Source organism: Mustelus asterias, unplaced genomic scaffold, assembly GCF_964213995.1.
Source record: "Mustelus asterias unplaced genomic scaffold, sMusAst1.hap1.1 HAP1_SCAFFOLD_451, whole genome shotgun sequence".
Taxonomy (NCBI): Eukaryota; Metazoa; Chordata; class Chondrichthyes; order Carcharhiniformes; family Triakidae; genus Mustelus; species Mustelus asterias.
Window position 1 is genome coordinate 333,358 of NW_027590404.1, and position 19,419 is coordinate 352,776.

The window sequence follows — 19,419 nt, forward strand, 5'->3', positions numbered from 1 at the left end:
CACGGTCCTAGTGCCCTGGGATATCTCCTGTCCTAAGTACAGGACAGTGTCTCTTCCTATCTGGGCCTTTTTGGGGTTCACCTTCAACCTGCCCCTTTCTAAGGCTCGCAGCACCTCAATCAGGGCTGCAGCATGTCCTTGCCAGTCTTCTGAGGCAATTAGGATGTCGTCCACATACTGAAGGACAGTGCAGCGGTAGGGGGTGAGATCTACTCCCTCTAATATCTTATTCATAACCTGGTGGAAGATGGCGGGGCTGTTATGGAACCCCCGAGGGAGTCTCGTCCAGGTATATTGCTTTTCGCCCACAGTGAATGCAAATTTGTCCTGAGACTCCGTGTCTAATGGCACCGACCAGAAGGCTTTTGCTATGTCTAACACCGTGAAAATACTATACTTAGGGCCCAATCCATTCAGGATTGTGGAGGGGCTTGCCACTATGGGATGTACTTTTGGGGTGACTTTGTTTAGCTCCGTATAATCGATTGTTAAACGGAAGGTTTTATTGGGCTTTGCTACTGGCCATACTGGGGAGTTCGTGGTACTAGTAGCGGAGCGTATTACCCCCCTCTCTTCTAGGTCCTGTACAATAGCCCGCATGGCTAGGTATGCCTCCGGCTTTATGGGGTACTGTCTGTGGGGTTTGTGGTCTGGGCCGGGGACGTGGACCGGGTCCATAGGGACCTTTCCTGTGTCCTGCTTATACTCCTGTCAGTACTTTACAAATTATTCCAAAAGGCTGGGGCTCTGTGTCCCAGTCCCTCTGAAACGTTTTAACACTCCCGATCGTTGCGATGTTTTGGCAGGGTTGGAGCTTACATTTGTTCCCGTTACTGTGGGGCCAATGAATCTTATGATTCCTTGGGTCTATGAGTATGCTTAATTCCTCTAAAATATCCATTCCTAGCACGGTTCCCTCGTTATTCTGGCATACAAAGAACTGGACCGGCACCAATCACCCTGCTACCTCTAAGACTACCGTCTTGCTCTTGTAAGCCTTAATACGAGTTCCCCCCACCCCTACTATGTGGATGTAATCCTTGGTCATGGGAAGGGGTAGGTCGGTCAGGGATACAGAGGCTCCTGTGTCTACTAACATTTCACAAGGCAGGCCCCCCAGGAGGGCAGGCACGTAGACACGGTTGTCTCCCTCCGCGTCTATGGGAGCTGCCTTTGCTCATGCCTTCCTCTGGTCCCTCAGCCAGTTCAGGAAGGCTTCCTGCATGTTTATGTGGGTTTCGGGCTTGGGCTTGGGCTTTAGCCAGCACTGCTCAGCTGAGTGACCTGTTCTGCCACAGGTCCTACAAGTTTGTCCAGGTTCTGATCGACAGTGCCTGGCTATGTGCCCGGGTCTTCCGCAGCGGAAGCACTTAGCTGTTGGTTAAAGTTAGGGGCATCTATTTTTGCAGAGGCTGTCCGGGACCTGGGTGGGGTTTGGTTGCTCCCTGTCCGGCCCTCGCATCTACTCGGCTTGCCCACTGTACTGCGGTATCGTAGGTGTCCGCAGTGACAATACCTAATTTTAAAACTTCCTGATGTGTCGGGGAAAGCCCGTCTAAAAACATTTGGATGTACGGGGCATCGTTAGGGTCGGGGTTTTCCTGCCTGGACGACTCACAATAAGCCTCACACAGGCGAGCAGCATAGTTGCTGCTGGATTCTCCCTTTTCCTGCCTACAGGATTGGATTTTTCCCCAGTTGGTGGTAGGGTTTCCCAGAGCTGTACAGACTGCGCGTTTAAAGGCATTATATGCTTCCCTTTGGATCGCCCTGGAGGCATTGTTAGGGACTCCGTTCGCCCATGCCCCATCCTGGATCGTGGAGGTGGCAGGGTTCTCCGGGTCAGTGCTGGTTAGAGTCCTCCATTTATCTGAGGGGCACTTCACTCTGACTATCTAGTGGATATCACGGGGGTGGAGATCGTGGACATCCCACATCTCAAGAGTCCTCCAGAACTCTGTATTTTTACTTCGGGTGCGCAGAGTACCTAACTCCTTTAGGATAGTCTGCTTTTCTAAGGGAGTGAATGCTTTATCGGGATCCTGGCCATTAGCTGTTCTCTGTACCGGGGCACATTTCTGGATGCTGCCGGGTTCGTACTCGGGAGGTGCACTGGGAAGTGCGGGGTACACCGAAGACATGGTGGTCTCCGGGGTGCTAATTTTACGGGGTCCGGTGTGTAATTCTGTGATCCGAGCCTCTGAACTTGCAATACTCTTGTTCCTTTCCTCCATCTTTTCCTGGTAAACCTGGTTCATACGTACCGCTATCACTAACTGTTTAACTAAAATTACTGCAGCCTTTTTAGAAGCATCCCGCTGGTGGCTATTCCACCGTTCCCTTTGTAGGGGGAAGGAAGCGCAGGAGTCCCATCCCTCTGTGCACATTTTCCTGATTAGTTTCTGCTGTCGCATCCCAAATGCTTGGCTAAGAGATCCTTCTGGCCCCCATTCTAGGGAGAGGCTGTCCTCTTGCTCCCTTCCTCCCCCTACGTATGCGCAACCTACTTCAGACTCTCTGTCCTGGGGTAATCTTTCCTCAGGCTTTCCTTCTGTATCTTTCGCATTCCCCCTAGCCCGTACCCCGCTCCTATTGTGAGTGCTTCTGGAATCTGTCAACCCTTTCGGTTCCCTAAGTTCCTGGCTCGCAGAGGTATGCCTAACCTACCCGCTCATCCAATAAGGCCTTTTTCTTTATCCCCCTTATTGGCGCACCGGGTGGTTAGCAGGGACATGAAGGCCTGCCATGACAATGGTCCACCTCTTGCGGACGCTTACAAGTCCCTCTCACAATAGGTAGCCGACAGCAGTGTACCTGACTGTGTTACAAATTTAAAGTTCTCAATCAGTGAAATTTGTGCAGCAGCCAATCAGTGTAAGTGCACTTTTTGTACCCATTCAGTCTACAAGCTGGTATCCAGGTTGGAGGAAGTCCCCTCGTGGTCCCGACGGTGCTCGGATCCTTCTGGAATCTGGCGGTCTGAAATTGACTTCTCGCCCACTTGATCCTTGTCACCATGGATCCAGCGAGTAGTCGCTTCCTCCTGGGTTTCGACACCAAACTGTAAGGGGAAGTTTTCTCGCTTCCTACCAGCATGAAAGACAAGCAGACATGAGTACAGTACAAAAAGACAACACAAACTTTATTCTCTGTTTAAAATAACAAAAACCGCAGGCCTGGGGAGAGACAGCTGCTCGTCAACTGCTCTCCCTGGCCATTGTGCGCTTTACAATTTATAGGGTTTTGAACTTCGCGCCAAACACATGGTAATAGGCTCATCATTTACTACCAGCTACATGATCAGTGCCTGCTAATAACACACAGCAGTGGCACAATAGCAAGATATTAAAACAGCCATTATAGTTAGGTGGAGCTGATCCCATTTCCCCTGGGCTGATCTCTTTCTGGAGGGCTCCCTTTGTGATTTGAGCTTCTTGCATAATCTATTATATAGTACTTGTAATAGTAGTTGAGCTATTGTCTGTGTTTCCCTGCTTGGAGTTTAAAGTGATGAAGGCTGTCTGAAGTGATTAGGGGGTGCAATGAGCCTCTCCATGAGTCATTGCATTGCTGTGAACTGTTGACAATATTTTAAAATAAATTTGATATACACGTGTAAAAATGTCCATGATATTAAGCATAAAAGTCGTCTTAAGCATAAAGGTCGCCCCTTCAATTCTATGAGAGAAAACTGGAAACGACAGGCCAATATCTTAAATTCAGCCATCAGGAAAATGCTGGACTCTCTCCTTCAAGAGTGCAGAAACATGCTACCGGGACTTGATGGTTTGAGTTACAAAGAGAGGCTGGATAGACTGGGACTTTTTTCTCTAGAGCGTAGGAGATTGAGGGGTGATCTTATAGAGGTCTATAAAGTAATGAGGGGCATAAATCAGCTAGTCAATATCTTTTCCCAAAGGTAGGGGAGTCTAAAACTAGAGGGCATAGGTTTAAGGTGAGAGGGGAGAGATACAAAAGTGTCCAGAGGGGCAATTTTTTCACACAGAGGGTGGTGAGTGTCTGGAACAAGCTGCCAGAGGTGGTAGTAGAGGAGGGTACAATTTTGTCTTTCAAAAAGCATTTGGACAGTTACATGGGTAAGATGAGTATAGAGGGATATGGGTCAAATGCGGGCAATTGGGATTAGCTTAGGGGTTTTTAAAAAAAAGGGCGGCATGGACAAGTTGGGCCGAAGGGCCTGTTTCCATGCAGTAAACCTCTGACTCTGATACCATCATCCTTTTTGTCAGTGAATGTCTCTTCCCTTTAACCCTCTCACTGACACACCCTTTTATTCTTCTCTCCCTGTTGCTTAAAGTCTGGTAGCTTTTTCGGCACCAATCAAGTAAACGAACTCAAATTAACTTAGGGACAAAGTAAAAGGGGCGGCTCCCCAAAAGGAAGGGGGAACAGCCCGAACCAAAATCAAAGTCGAAAGGAAACTTAAAACGTCAAACCAAAAGGTGATTATCGGGGTCGATAATACACCCCAGCCCCTGCGGCGCCCAGCGGTCGCGGAAGGCGTCAACCGCGCCCGTGGACACCGCATGCTCCCTCTCCAGAGACACCTGGCCGCGAATGTAGCCGCGGTAGAGGGGCAGACAGTCGGGATGGACGGCCCCGTCGATCGCCCGCTGCCTGGACCTATTGATGGCGCGTCTCGCCAGGCCCAGGAGCAGGTTCACGAGGAGGTCGGCATCCCGACCCGCCCCTCTCCGCACCAGGTGCCCGTAGATCAGGAGCGTGGGACTGAAGTGCAAACAAAACATCAGTAAAAGGTGTTTGAGGAAACCAAAAAGGGTGTGCAGCCTAAAACACAGAACGTAGACATGGTCCACGGACTCCACGAGGCCACAGAAAGGGCAGTCTCGGGAGCCCGTGTACCGGAAAAACCTACGGTTGTACGGCACTGCTGCGTGCAGCACCCTCCACCCCAGGTCCCCGAGATAATTAGGGGAGATCCCTCCGTAGAGGGACCTCCACTGGGGACCTCCGCCGCCCGGCGGCAACAAGGCCCGCCAAGGTGTATCCGGGCGACGGGCGAGGACGCGGTAGTGGAAGGTGTGCAGCAGCAGGCCGTACAGGAAACGCCTCCGCGCGGTGGAAAAGGGCACGGAGGGCATTTCCGCGAGGCGGCACACGCAGTGGGGCACCTGACCCGGGGGGGGAGGTCTAGGCTTCGGGCCAATGTGAAATTCCGTCCGAGCAGGGGAACGCTCGGGCGGGATCCCACCGCACGCCTGCGCCGCCTCTAGACCGCGTGCGCACTCGGGGCCGAGCACGACCGTCCTAAGGTCTCGGATGGCTTTGGCCGCGCGCCAGACGGTCACCCCCGCGCGCTCAGCCAGCACGTCGGGGCTCATCCAGCCCGCTCCTCCGCCATCCAGCACGTCCCCGATCCTGGTCACCCCGGCGTCCACGGCCCTCCTCTCCGCCAGCCACCTGAAGTCGTAAGGCTGGAGGTGCGGATTAAAGTCTGGTACATCTGGAAAACTTTCCAGTGTCGATGGAAGATCATCAAACTGTTTTCCTTTCTCCACAGATGCTGCTGGTCCTCCGGAATCTTTCCAGAAAGTTCTCTCCGGATTACTAGCGGGCTCCCGGTGATTGACAGGCTCTGAGCCAATGGTGGTCCGGCCCGCGGGTGATTGACAGGCTCTGAGCCAATGGTGGTCCGGCATGCGGGTGATTGACAGGCTCTGAACCAATGGTGGTCCGGCCAGCGGGTGATTGACAGGCTCTGAGCCAATGGGCGGCGGGCTTACGACGGTTTCTCGCGAGCTTTGCCGTCGAGCGGGCTGGCGCCGGCGCCATTTTGAGCAGACTTGCTGGGTGCGGTTGTGGGAGTTAGGCCGCGGCAATCGCTACCTGCCCGTCTGCTGAACGGTTAGCTCCGACCGACTCGACGTAATGGCACAGGAAGACGGTAATCAGATTCCAGAGCTCGAGTTTAGTGCTGCCTCCTGTGCGCCCGGGGTGTTGCCGAAGCTCGCCGTACGGCGCCGGGGGCCTTGCCGAGGCTCACCCTGGGCCGGGGGCCTTGCCGAGGCTGGCCGGGGGCCTTGCCGAGGCTGGCCGGGGGCCTTGCCGAGGCTGGCCGGGGGCCTTGCCGAGGCTGGCCGGGGGCCTTGCCGAGGCTGGCCGGGGGCCTTGCCGAGGCTGGCCGGGGGCCTTGCCGAGGCTGGCCGGGGGCCTTGCCGAGGCTGGCCGGGGGCCTTGCCGAGGCTCGCCCTGGGCCTTGCCGAGGCTCGCCCTGGGCCTTGCCGAGGCTCGCCCTGGGCCTTGCCGAGGCTCGCCCTGGGCCGGGGGCCTTGCCGAGGCTCGCCCTGGGCCGGGGGCCTTGCCGAGGCTCGCCCTGGGCCGGGGGCCTTGCCGAGGCTCGCCCTGGGCCGGGGGCCATCAAACAGCTATCTAAATTAGATAATTCTACCCTAATAGCACTGAGACCCCCCCCCCCGGACAGTGCGGCGCTCCCCTCAGCCCCCCCCCCCCCCGGACAGTGCGGCGCTCCCCTCAGCCCCCCCCCCCCCGGACAGTGCGGCGCTCCCCTCAGCCCCCCCCCCCGGACAGTGCGGCGCTCCCCTCAGCCCCCCCCCCCCCCGGACAGTGCGGCGCTCCCCTCAGCCCCCCCCCCCCCCGGACAGTGCGGCGCTCCCCTCAGCCCCCCCCCGGACAGTGCGGCGCTCCCCTCAGCCCCCCCCGGACAGTGCGGCGCTCCCCTCAGCCCCCCCCCGGACAGTGCGGCGCTCCCCTCAGCCCCCCCCGGACAGTGCGGCGCTCCCCTCAGCCCCCCCGGACAGTGCGGCGCTCCCCTCAGCCCCCCCGGACAGTGCGGCGCTCCCCTCAGCCCCCCCGGACAGTGCGGCGCTCCCCTCAGCCCCCCCGGACAGTGCGGCGCTCCCCTCAGCAGTGACCCGGTCCCGGGTCAGTGCGGCGCAATCTCAGCACTGACCCCCTGGACAGTGCGGCGCTCCCCTCAGCACTGACCCCCTGGACAGTGCAGCGCTTCCCTCAACACTGACCCCCTGGACAGTGCGGCGCTCCCCTCGGCACTGACCTCCCTCCCCCCCCCCCCCCCCCCCCCGGGACAGTGTGGCGCAACCTCAGCACTGACTCCCCGGACAGTGCGGCGCTCCCCTCAGCACTGACCCCCACCCCGCTCAGTGCGGCGCTCCCCTCAGTACTGGCCCCCCCCCCCCCCCCTCCCGGAAAGTGCGGCGTTCCCCTCAGCACGGACACCCCCCCCCCCCCTCCCTCCCAAAACCCGGATAGTGCGGCGCTCCCCTCAGCACTGACCCCCCCGACAGTGTGGCGCTCCCCTGGTCCTGAACTGGAATATCAGCTTTGTATAATGTGCTGAAGTCTGCAGAATGTTACTTGAGCCTGCAGCCTTCAGAGGTTGGAGTGCGATGCTGAAGCACAGGAGAGTCCAAAAAGGGGTATTTCTGTTTCAGGTTTCTGATCAGTCTTGTTTTTATCTTTTGGATACTGGAACAAAGATCTGAACAGGAATATGTGGAGTGGGCGGGATCTGTTTGCTGTTGCGGAACAGCAACTTATTATATTGCACCTTTAATCTAATAGAATTTGTCAAAGTGCATCCTGGAACTGCTGATCCTGTATAAAGAACTGGTGAGGGTTGAAACCAAACTGGAGGGACCGAATCCCAAGTGATTTGTTGGTTAATGTAATCCCAGTGAGATTGAAAACTAAATCAGACATGTTTGTTTCACAGAAATCTTTACCAATTTGGAACCAGCAGTTGAAGAAGGTTGGTATTGATCTATTTTCTTGAAAAAAAAGAATTGTTTTGGCTGCAGCCCTTAGCCAGCTACTATTTAGTGTTTATGGTTACAGAGAAAGAGCCCGAGGTTCCCACAAAAGAGGAGGACTATGTTGTCCGAGTGCGTGGTCTGCCATGGTCGTGTACACCAGATGAAGTGACCCGGTTCTTCTCAGGTAATCAGCATGTGGTTGAGATTAATTTCATTTGCTCCTGAGGGCAGTACATGTTTATGCTGTTACTTTCTTTGTGTTCTTTTGTAGAGTGTGATATCCGAAATGGGGTGAATGGGGTGCAATTCACCACATCCAAAGAGGGTCGACCAAGTGGCGAAGCTTATGTTCATTTGGGTAATGCTGAAGACTTCAAAAAAGCTTTGGCAAAAGATCGGAAGTATATGGGCCACAGGTATATTGAAGGTCAGTAACTGTTAGCCCTGTATTTAGTTGTAGCCTAGGTACCTTGGCAGCAAAGTCAAACTTGCTGATAGTACAGATCAACCAAGACAGGCCAATGTGGCACTGGTGCTGGAGTTTCTGTATATTCCAGTCAATTCCCTTGTTACATATTGCATGACAGCTAAGATATGCGGAATGCAATGTTCACCCCTTACTAAAGGCAGTATGTGGACCCTTAGACTTTGACCCTGTCTTCTGGAATTCTCTGCTGCTCACTTCATTTTTAAAGACTTCTCTTTGTCTATGTATTCATTTTTGTCCTCTTCTCTACTTGGGTTCAACAACCAAATGAAGCACTTTGAGATTTGCTTTGTTAAAGAACTGTATTTGAGTTGGGAATACACTGCAGATCCTGTTTTGGGATGAGGCTAAAAGCTTAGCTTGTAAGCTAGTCTCTGCAAAGTAAGTTTAGTGGCTCAGTGTCAAGCTGAGCCATGTACCAGTTAAATTGAAGTTTCATTCTGAGTGTATGCTGGGCTAGCTGATCACAATTGTGAGGCTGGTGCAAATACAGTGTGTGCTAGACATACTCAGTTAGCAGACAGCATCTGTGGAGAGAGAAGCATTTAATGTTCCAGGTTGGTGACTCTTCATCAGAATGCAGTTGATTCTGATTATCTTTCCCAAGAAAGGGTCTAGATCCTTTATTATTGGATCCTGTGATTTTTGTGGCATCAAGAAACCCTAGCAAAATTGGATTCAGTGGGAATTGGAGGAAATCCTCTCCACTGGTTGGCACAATGGAAATTGGTTGTGGTGGTTGGAGGTCAATTATCACAGCTCCAGACATCAATACAAGAGTTCAGGGAGTGTCCGAGGCCCAACCATTTTCAACTGCTTAATTAATGACCTTCCTTCCATCATAATGCTAGAAAAGGGGATGTGATTGTACAATGTGCAGCACCATTTGAGACTCTTTGGTGACTGAAGCAGCCATGTGCAAATGCAGCATGACTTGTCAGCCCAACAGTATCTAGTCTTGGGCTGACAAGTAACATAGTGCCACACAAGTGCCAGGTAATGACCATCTCCAACAAGAGAGAATCTAACCATTGCCCCATAACATTCAATGGCATTACCATCACTGAATCCCCACTATCAATACCCTGGGGTTACTGTTGACCAGAAATTGACCTGGAGTAGTTATATAAATACTGTGGCTACAGGAGCAGGTCAGAGGCTAAGAATCCTGCTGCAAGAATCCTGATGCCTTCCTAAAGCCTGTCCACCATCTACTTGGCACAAGTCAGGAGTGTGACAGAATGCTCTCCACTTGCTTGGATGAGTGCAGCTCCAACACTCATGAAACTCAACATTATTCAGGACAAAGCAGCCCGCTTGATTGGCACCCCATCCACAACCACTCAATCCCTCCATCGTCGAACAGTGCCAGCTGTGTATCATCTGCAAGAAACACTGCAGGAACTCACCAAGGTCCCTTAGCCAGCACCTTCCAATTCCACGTCCACTCGAAGGACAGGAGCAGCAGACACTTGGGAATACCACCACCTTGAAGTTGCTCTCCAAGTCACTTACCATATTGACTCGGAAATATATCAGTGTTCCTTCACTGTTACTGGGTCATTATGGGTGTACCTACACACGTGGACTGCAGTGGTTCAATAATGCAGCTCATTATCACATTGATGGGCAATTGGGGATAGGCAGTAAATATTGGCCTCGCCATTGGTGTCCACATAAGAAATAAGAGCAGGAGTAGGCCATCTAACTCCTCGAGCCTGCCCCGCCATTCAATAAGATCATGGCTGATCTGAAGTGGATCAGTTCCACTTACCCGCCTGATCCCCATAACCCCATATTCCCTTACTGATCAGGAATCCATCTATCCATGATTTAAACATATTCAACGAGGTAGCCTCCACCACTTCAGTGGGCAGAGAATTCCAGAGATTCACCGCCCTCTGAGAGAAGTTCCTCTTCAACTCTGTCCTAAACTGACCCCCCTTTATTTTGAGGCTGTGCCCTCTAGTTCTAGCTTCCTTTCTAAGTGGAAAGAATCTATCCACCTCTACCCTATCCAGCCCCTTCATTATCTTATAGGTCTCTATAAGATCCCCCCTCAGCCTTCTAAATTCCAATGAGTACAAGCCCAATCTGCTCAGTCTCTCCTCATAATCAACACCCCTCATCTCTGGGATCAACCTGGTGAACCTTCTCTGCACTCCCTCCAAGGCCAATATATCCTTCTGCAAATAACTGAATGTAAAAAAATAGGTTCACAGAGAAACTCAGGCCAGGCTTCAAGTTTCCCTTCCTGACACTATAAAAGGGTGAAGGATGGAAACTTGAGAAAACAACTGCAAAAGAAAATTGCTGTCTGCAAGACAGTAGTGTTTCTTTCAAGATTGTCTTGGTGATGGTTCTCCTCCGAGGCAAACTACGGATGGCAAGGCTTTAATCTATCAAATAACTCATCTGGCATTGCAAACGGTAGGACGTCATTCAGAACCCTTTATGGGATGTCTATTTTGATACTTGCGGTACAGGTACGTTAGTTGGTATATTGTATAATTTTTAAAAATCGGCAGGCAGTGTAAAAAACAAAATCCCTTCATTGCACTGGCTAGAACTGCTCACTGTAGTCTAGGTGTAGTTTAACCAGGGCTTTACAACTTTAAGTATGATTTGTACCACGCTCCTGTTGTAATCCTCTAGATGTCAAAATGAGCATTTCTTAGCCGTTTTGATTTTCTGTACAGATACCTGTTCAAGATGTTTAAGCATGGTATCAAGACTCCTAAGTACCTGAGGGAGATGCTGATCTTAGATCAGCTGTCCTTGCACAAAGCAGCCCAAGCTGCTGTCGTGAACCTTGTGGAAAAATGATGAAGGCGCAGCAGAAGTGGATGGAGAGACAAGAATTGTCACACAGACTTTGGTTTCAATTTTGATTTTTAATTGGTAAACCTTTCCTGAAGTATTTTATATCAGTTGTCATGTTAAAAGAAATTTGCATGGACCCTATGTGCCCAGTTCGAGCTCATGTGGGTCGTGTGTTGAACTGTTAGAAGTTCTGTGGTTTATACAGTTTGTATACAAGTGTGTGCTATTTTTCTCCTAGTTTTCAAATCTAATGGCAGTGAGATGGAATGGGTTCTGAAACATAGCGGTACCAGCCATCCTGACACATCCAACGATGGCACAGTGCGACTCCGTGGGCTTCCATTTGGCTGCAGCAAAGAGGAAATTGTTCAGTTTTTCACAGGTATTTTTCACTCACTCAGTTGTTAATTTTGTATTATTAGACCTTGTATATATTGGGTGAATGGTATCAAACTTTTCAATGAGTACCATTATCTGAAATGTTTAACTGCTGAATTTTATGAGCTGTGTATTTGTAGTGTAAATTTAAAGCCTTAAATGACAGCAATATCAAGACTTGTGCTTTTACTGGATTTTAGTTTTTGGTTATATTAAGACAAAAATGTCTAAAGCAAACTAGATACTGCATTATATATTTTTATGTTGGTGATATGTGGTACCTAAATGTAACTTCAGACAGCAGAGTATCTGCACTGTGACCTGAATAATTTTTAATTATCCGATGCAGTGGAATTGGGAGAAAGAAAATGGAGTTTATTTCCAACAATTACTGCCATACACCAGAGCAGTTCCATTTTCAAGAGTTGTAATTGGAATGAGTTTTGAAGTTGACATACACTGTTTAACCAATTACTTTGACTTATAAAAGTGTTCAGCTTCAATGTGAAAGTTGGATCACTAACATAAAGCTGTTTTTAATTGTCTTGAAGTTTTACATATAGATCTATAAGCATTTTGCATTTTTATCTGTTGGTAACTGGGTTTTTAATCTTTTATATATTTGTAGATATTGTTGGGAATTGTGCATCATTTAATATTGTTCCCCTTGACGGGGTTATTTTGTCCTTGGGTTAAAGGGTTGGAAATCGTGCCAAATGGGATAACTTTGCCGATGGACTACCAGGGGAGAAGCACAGGGGAGGCCTTCGTGCAGTTTGCTTCAAAGGAGATAGCAGAAAAAGCACTGGGGAAACACAAGGAAAGAATAGGGCACAGGTGGGGATGGACGGACGGGTTGGTTATTCATCTTAAAGTCAAGTTTAAACGCTGGGTGCTGGTATATGACACTGAGGCTGGGACGACACACTGATCTTGCACTCTGTTCAGAACAATGTTCGTACACAAATATAAGATAGTCTTTATATAGCTGTTTTATAATCCTGAGATTCCCTGGTAAAAGCTACAGATGTAGCTTGATTTTAGCTGTGCCAATTAAAATAGTGAATATACAATGAATAAATTCAGTAAAATTTAATGGACAAAAAAATCCAGCAAAAATGGTTTACAGATGTTTTGCCTGTTTTTGTTTGAAAGGTCTTACAGCTGCCTCAAATTCTGAGTGGCTTGCTGTTTATGTCTGAGGTGCTTGAGCCTTTTTTTGATTTGGTGCACCGGCAGTAATGTTTCATTTTCCCCATACCTTGCCATCATTGGCAGCACAGTGCTTGCTCACTCGTGTTACTTCCTCCTGTGCTCAACACCTTCTACACTGAGTTTTGCTCTCTAGCATGACCTTGCTGCCCCACCTCTGCTTTCTACATGCCTTGGTTTAATTTGCCCGGTGTGTCATGCCCTTCTCTGGAGCTGCCAGTTTATCGACCCAGATCTTAGCTGGAGCTCTCCTATCTTTATTTTTCAAGCTGCAGATCAGTGAATGCCCAAGATGATCCATATTAATTTATTGTAACTACACCTATTGCGATTGTGTTATACTTAACCATATTTTCATGTATTAGAATCTAGCCCATTTTTGGTCTCCAAGCTTTAAGGAAATTACTTGCTTAACAAAATGGTAGAAACATTAATGTATCAAAAATTGTTCAACTTTAAACAATACGCTTGCTCCATTGAGAAATCCTTAAGTTAAAACAATCTGTGTTGTGTAGGAATGAATGTTAAATTTGTGTAGTGTTGGTGTGCACTAGAAACTGCTCGTAGATTGTGTTCTAAAGTAAGCTGACGCATGTATTTAAATATTTTGCATTCAGTTTATTAATTGCTATCCAGAATATCTTTCGCAATACTGTTTCTCCTGAATGTTAATCTGTACTCATTGTGATTTAGGTATATTGAGATCTTCAAAAGCAGTAGAGGTGAGGTCAGAGCGTACTACGATCCACCAAAGAGGTTAATGGGGCAGAGACCAGGCCCATATGATAGGCCAATGGGACGAGGTGGTTACTTTGGTTCTGGTCCCCAGCGTGGGAGCATTTATGACCGAATGCGGCGTGGAGGTGGAGGATATGGTGGTGGTAAGTTTTGGTTAAATGGAATCTTGTTTTTTCATGCATCCAAGATATATATAAAATAATCTAATATCTATATCTGCATTTATGACTCCACATGCTGAATGGAGCCTTTGAATTGATTCCGTGCTATTTTCTGGATCAGAATAAAAAGCAGTAAATGGACTTAGGTGGAGGGGTGTAGAAATCGGGGATACAAAGTGCAAGGCTGATGCACATTCAATTGCACAGACCTCTCTCGCTGCCATGTATGGTCTAAATGAGTGGTCTCTGACGACATGAAAATAACCCATCAAAACAAGTTCTAAATTCTTTTGGCTAGGGTGGAATTATTATAAAGTGGGATGATGATAACCACTTAATGTTTTTCCCCTTGGCCCAGCATTTAAAAAAGATTTATCATTGAGTACCTTGTTTAGGTTTTTACTCAGGATTCCTGAAGCTTGGTGATATTGACTGGAGAAACAGGCTCAAGGAGCCATGTGGAATTACTGCTGCTCCTTCAGGGCAGGACCATCAGAGTCCCCCTAGGATCCATCTCCTTGCTCTCAGCACAGTATGTCTTTGGGTAATTTGCTTCCTCATGATTTCAAGACAAAGTTTGGTATCTTTGAGACAATATTTCTGCATCTTTTATGCATGAGTGATTTAAACAGCAGTGCTTTATTATATTTTATACTGATTGGAAAAGTAAAGATTTATTTATATGTCTATGTAATATTTCGTGTTTCTTTTTATATGATGGCTGATACATAATGTGAGGACTGAGAATGTTGTGATATTGGAACCATGGTGGAATTGTGGCATGTCCAGCTTTACTGATCATCGAATGATAGAGCAGGAAAGATGGCCATTTGGTCCTTCGTAGCTATGCCACTGTTTTGAAAGAGCTAGTCCTACTCCTGCTCTTTTTCTATCAGCTGCAATTGTTGTCTTTTCAAGTATTTACCAATTTTTATTTTGCAACAGCTGCTTCAGATTCCCTTTCGGGCAGCACATTACATATTGCAATTCGATGTGTTTTGTAAAACTAAAGAAAAACACCCAATTTCCCACTAGATTTTTGCCTGCTTTGCTCCTTCAGATTCCCAATGGTTAGCAAAGTTTTCTAACTGACAGATCACAGCAATCATTTCACCCACAACAGTCCTAAGTAACGTGTGAACTAATGTTTGTGCAGGGTATGGTGGGTATGATGATTACAATGGATATGACAACTATGGCTATGGCAATGATGATTACGAAGGGCCAGGGGCAATGAGAGGCGGCAGAGGTATGTCTAATCTTTATTCTTTCTGCATTTTTTTAGCAGGGGTAAGGAAATTTGATTGGATGTTGGGGGGGGGGGGAAGGGGGAAGAGGGAAGAGAGTGGGTAAGGGGATGGTTGGTACAGTTAATGGAATCTGTTTCTTGGTGGTGGTGTTGGCTGCTAATGCAGGCAGAATGGCACAGGCTGAATCACATTTTCAAACTTAACCTCAATTTCTGCTGTTTCTCCCTAAGATATCTTAACTGTGTTCCCCTCTCAGCTTCTGAACTGAACAATTTCTCATCTTTGGTGATTTCAACCTTCCAAGTCACTCATCGTGCTTTTTCACATCTAGTTCCCTCTTCTGCTGCACGTAAATTCGCCAACCCATATTCACAGCCTCTCCTATGACTTTGCCATCTCACGTGGTCTTGCTTGTCTCACAAGGCCATCTCTGATCACTTTCTTGTATCGCCCTCCACTCACGTTTTTCTTCCACACACCACCACTTGGCCTCTACCCAATTTGTTTGCTGCACTTTGAGTCCAAAACAACTAGCCGTTTGCATTTCACTTGCCATAACTGCTGAATTGCACCTTGATCTCCAGCTTTGAAATCTTAAAGTTATAAAGTTTATTTATTAGTGTCATAAGTAGGCTTACAGTAACGTCATTGCAGTGTTAATGTGAAAATTCCCTAGTCACCACACTCTGGCGCCTGTTCAGGTACACTGAGGGAGAATTTAGCATTGCCAATTCACCCAATAAAACCATTACTCTGATCCTGCTATCTTTCAGCCTGCTATGCCCCTCAGAATGGCCCTTAGCTCCATTCCCATAGAAAAAGAGAGACAGATGTGAAAGGATATTGGGGATATCAGGTTTAGCCAGCGTTTGTTTTCACATGCATGTTAATGACACCCAGCTCTATCTCACCACTCTCTCCCCCCCCCCCCACTGTTGACTTTCAGTGCAGAATGAAAAGAAATTACCTCCAAAATTAAATATTGGGAAGACAGAAACCATTGTTTTAGATCCTTGCGACAAGCTCCATTGCCTGGCTATGCTCTCCCTTTTGCTGGCAAAAGGCTGATTTTCAACCAGTCTGTTTGTAATGTTTGGTGTCTTGTTTGATTCCCGAGATGAACTTCTCACCATACATTGGCACTATCACATTCCTCATTTCAGCTTATGTCTCATCATGTGGCTTAGTATCATTTGTTTATAATGCTCGTGTGAAGGGCTTGGGACACTTTATAACTTTAAAATATGCTACATAAATATATGTTGTTTTGTTGAAAGGTATGGGTAACCATGGATACGGAGGGGCTGGAGATGCCAGCTCAGGCTACATGAGTGGACACTTTGTGCACATGCGGGGCCTGCCGTTCCGGGCAAGAGAGGATGATGTCGCCCATGTAGGTTTTCTGTGATAAACCACAGTTACTCTTAAATTGCGTGGCCATTTTCCACCTTCACAGACATTAAAATCACTTATTAATGAAGTTAAGTTCTGCTATTTAATTTTGCTATCTTGTTAATCCTATAGTTCTTTTCTCCTCTGAATCCCCTGCGTATTCATCTGGAGTATGGAAGTGATGGTCGAGCTACAGGGGAGGCTGATGTTGAATTCGCCACGCATGAGGATGCAGTAGCTGCCATGTCTAAGGATAAAGCACACATGCGTAAGTTGGTAATAATAACTCTTAGTCACCTGGGCTCCCCTATCTGTTTTATGTAGTGAGCTGTATATAGGAGGTTCCCAAGTTCCATCACAAATCTGCGCTGTGTCTTTCAGTCCATCCCAGTGGGGAATCATCTCTGTGTTGGGTTGAAATAAAATGTAACCAAGGCCCATTCTACTACCTGGGATCCAGTGTGTGTAAATTAACATGTGCTATTAGCTGCTGCTATCCTTTGTGTAACCTTGTCCGTGACTAATGATTGACACAGATTATTGTAGGCAGTAATGGCCGTTGAAGCTTGAAGGGAAGAGTTTTCGTCTGGAGAGAGATGACTCTCTATTCAGCAGATAGTGCGATAGCTGGAAACTGCAGAGGTCACCATTTGAAGGTTGCCAGGTGTTAAAATGCTCAGTCCCCACTTAATCAGATGTAATGGAAAAGTGTCCCCTCCCCACCCCATTGAATCCAGTTCCAGACAATGATCAGTGCCCTAATTGTAAATGAAACTAGTTTTAATCATTAGGATGTGGGTGTTGCTGACAAAGCCAGGAATTCCTGTTCATTCCTAATTTTGTTGTAAAGGTGGTTGTCTTGAATTGTTGGGAGTGTTTTGAGTGGTTTCCGAGGCCATTTTGGAAGGTAGTTAAGAAATAACTGCATTGTGGTAGGTCTGGAATCACATGGAGGCCAGACCCAGGCAGATTTCTTCCTTAAGGGACGTTAGTAAATATAGACCAACTGCTTTGTGGTCGTCTTCACTGATACTAGATTTTTATTCTGTAGAATTTACATTCTCAAAATTGTAATGATGAGATTTCAATTCTGGGTTAATAGTCCAGTCTCTCTTGCCTTACACCACCATACCTCCAAATATCAGCATAACAATTCTACTGGGTATTTTAAATGCCTGAAAATGTTCCCAGATTTAGTGCATAGGTAAGTGCTACCTGGTTTGGATAATTTGCAGAATGTTTTACTGTGAAATCCTGTGACATGTTGTTGCCTCTCAGCACCAGGGACCTGGGTTCGATTTCGGCCTTGGTTGACTGTGGAGTTTGTACATTCTCCGCGTGTCTGTGTGGGTTTCCTCCCACAGTCCAAAGATGCGCAGGTTAGGTGGATTGGCCATGCTAAATGTGTGGGGTTATGGGTCTAGGGCCTGGGTAAGATGCTGTTTTGGAGACTCATTGCAGACTCGATAGGCCAAATGGCCGCCTGCGCTGTAGGGATTTTGTGGTTCTAAGAAGTGTGAAGAGATAGTTGCCTGATGAAAGCATTTGTGTAAGTTGCTAATTTTGTTTCAGAACACCGATACATTGAGCTGTTTTTGAACTCCACTGCTGGAGGAGGATCTGGTGGCTATGGCAGTAACTATGGACTGGGTGAGTTGAATTTCAAGCTTGTTTTGTGGTATTTTTAATTTGTATATGTATCTAAAGGCCTCTTTTCTCCTGCAGGGAACCAGGGTGGTTATGGGAGCTCGGGGAATCATGGGATGTCCAGTTACGCTGGTTACGGGGGCCAGAGCAATATGGGCTCTTATGGTAAGGAAAGTTGCAGTCTGTTATTTCAACTTGAAGGCATGATATTTGAGTGATTTAAGTTCCAATGGATACTCTTAGACTACAGGATAGTGCTTCCAAAACATTGCCCACTCTGACACCATTTTGATTGACAATGTGGCCTCAGAGTGAGAGTTGGGGTTTTGAAAATTCTAGGAGTTACCATGTGCATTTGTGTAATAGAGTTTTATTATCAATCTCAGGACTGGCCCACCATTCACCACGGTGTATATTCAAAGTATCTCCTTCATTATAATTGAGTAACCAAATGCAAAGCTGCCCCATTGACAAACCGTTGCTGCCTTGGTACTCTAGCCCCAATGGGAAATCCACGGTGTGGGAGCACCTGCTATAAGATTATCCATTGTGAAACTGTGTCTGGTTTGTGTGCATGAACAGATCAAAGTAAACCTACAACCAGCAGATTAGATCCAAATTCTGCAGTCCTGCCACGCTCAGTTGTGAATAATAATGAATAGTTAAACAGCTAACATGGAAAATGAGGCTCCACAAACACTAGGATGCACAATGGGGGAAACCTGATACATCAGTGCAAAAGAAAAGGCAGAAGCATTTACAAACAGTTCTCAGCCAGAAATGTCAAGTGGATGATCTATCTTTGTCTCCTGCTGAGGTCCCAACCATTACAGATGCCAGGCTTCAACCAATTCGATTCACTCCACAATATTACCTTTTACCTTAAAGCATTGGATATTGCAAAGTCTGTGGTTGGCCACTGGCACATCCTGACAATAATACTAAATAAGCTGTGCTCCAGAACTAGCCATGCCCCTAGCCAAGCTGTTCTAGTACAGATACACTAGTATCTACCTGGCAATGTGGAAAACTGCATGTGTCCTGTCCACACAAAGCAGGACAAATCCAATCCAGCTAATTATTGCCCCATCAGCCTCCTCTTGATCACCAATAAAGTGATGGAAAGGGTCGTTGACAGTGCTGTCAAGTTGCACTTCCAAGCCAATAACCTGCTCACCAACACTTAGTTTGCGTTTCTCCAGACTGACTTGCAATAATACTAAATACTCAGAGCGACATGGTGGCACAGTGGTTAGCTCTGCTGCCCCAAGCACCAGGGACCTGGGTTCGATTCCCGGCTTGGGTCACTGTCTGTGTGGAGTTTGCACATTCTCCCCGTGATTGCGTGGGTTTCCTCCGGTTTCTTCCCATACTCCAAAGATGTATGGGTTAGGTGGATTGGCCATGCTAAATTGCCCCTTAGTGACAGGGGGACTAGCTAGGGTAAAAGCATGGGGTTATGGGGAAAGGGCCTGGGTGGGATTGTGGTCGGTGCAGACTCGATGGGCCAAATGGCCTCTTTCTGCACTGTAGGATTCTATGACTCGGGTCCAGAC

General features: G+C 47.8%; 1 protein-coding gene and 1 long non-coding RNA gene across 9 annotated transcripts in view; one reads left to right on the forward strand and one right to left on the reverse strand.

The window, feature by feature from the left end:
- Positions 1-3,040: 3,040 nt before the first annotated feature.
- LOC144486757 (uncharacterized) lies at positions 3,041-5,568 on the reverse strand. The gene is made up of 3 exons (XR_013496337.1): positions 5,484-5,568; positions 4,288-4,326; positions 3,041-3,086 (listed from the first exon to the last, which is right to left on the reverse strand). It is a non-coding gene; the product is annotated as an uncharacterized LOC144486757 (long non-coding RNA).
- A 228-nt stretch (positions 5,569-5,796) lies between these two features.
- hnrnph3 (heterogeneous nuclear ribonucleoprotein H3 (2H9)) overlaps positions 5,797-19,419 on the forward strand; it is a 28,057-nt gene continuing 14,434 nt past the window's right edge. For 4 of the 8 annotated variants that reach the window (XM_078204791.1, XM_078204793.1, XM_078204790.1 and 1 more), the window contains exons 1-12: positions 5,797-5,926; positions 7,736-7,771; positions 7,858-7,959; positions 8,047-8,202; positions 11,324-11,467; positions 12,162-12,300; positions 13,369-13,556; positions 14,731-14,823; positions 16,102-16,217; positions 16,349-16,484; positions 17,789-17,866; positions 17,942-18,028. In XM_078204791.1, the coding sequence (XP_078060917.1) occupies positions 5,911-5,926; positions 7,736-7,771; positions 7,858-7,959; positions 8,047-8,202; positions 11,324-11,467; positions 12,162-12,300; positions 13,369-13,556; positions 14,731-14,823; positions 16,102-16,217; positions 16,349-16,484; positions 17,789-17,866; positions 17,942-18,028 (1,291 nt within the window). In that variant the 5' untranslated portion in view covers positions 5,797-5,910. Of the gene's footprint in view, positions 5,927-7,735; positions 7,772-7,857; positions 7,960-8,046; positions 8,203-11,323; positions 11,468-12,161; positions 12,301-13,368; positions 13,557-14,730; positions 14,824-16,101; positions 16,218-16,348; positions 16,485-17,788; positions 17,867-17,937; positions 18,029-19,419 lie in introns of all 8 variants that reach the window. The other 4 variants (XM_078204789.1, XM_078204792.1, XM_078204786.1 and 1 more) reach the window with 1 other exon arrangement.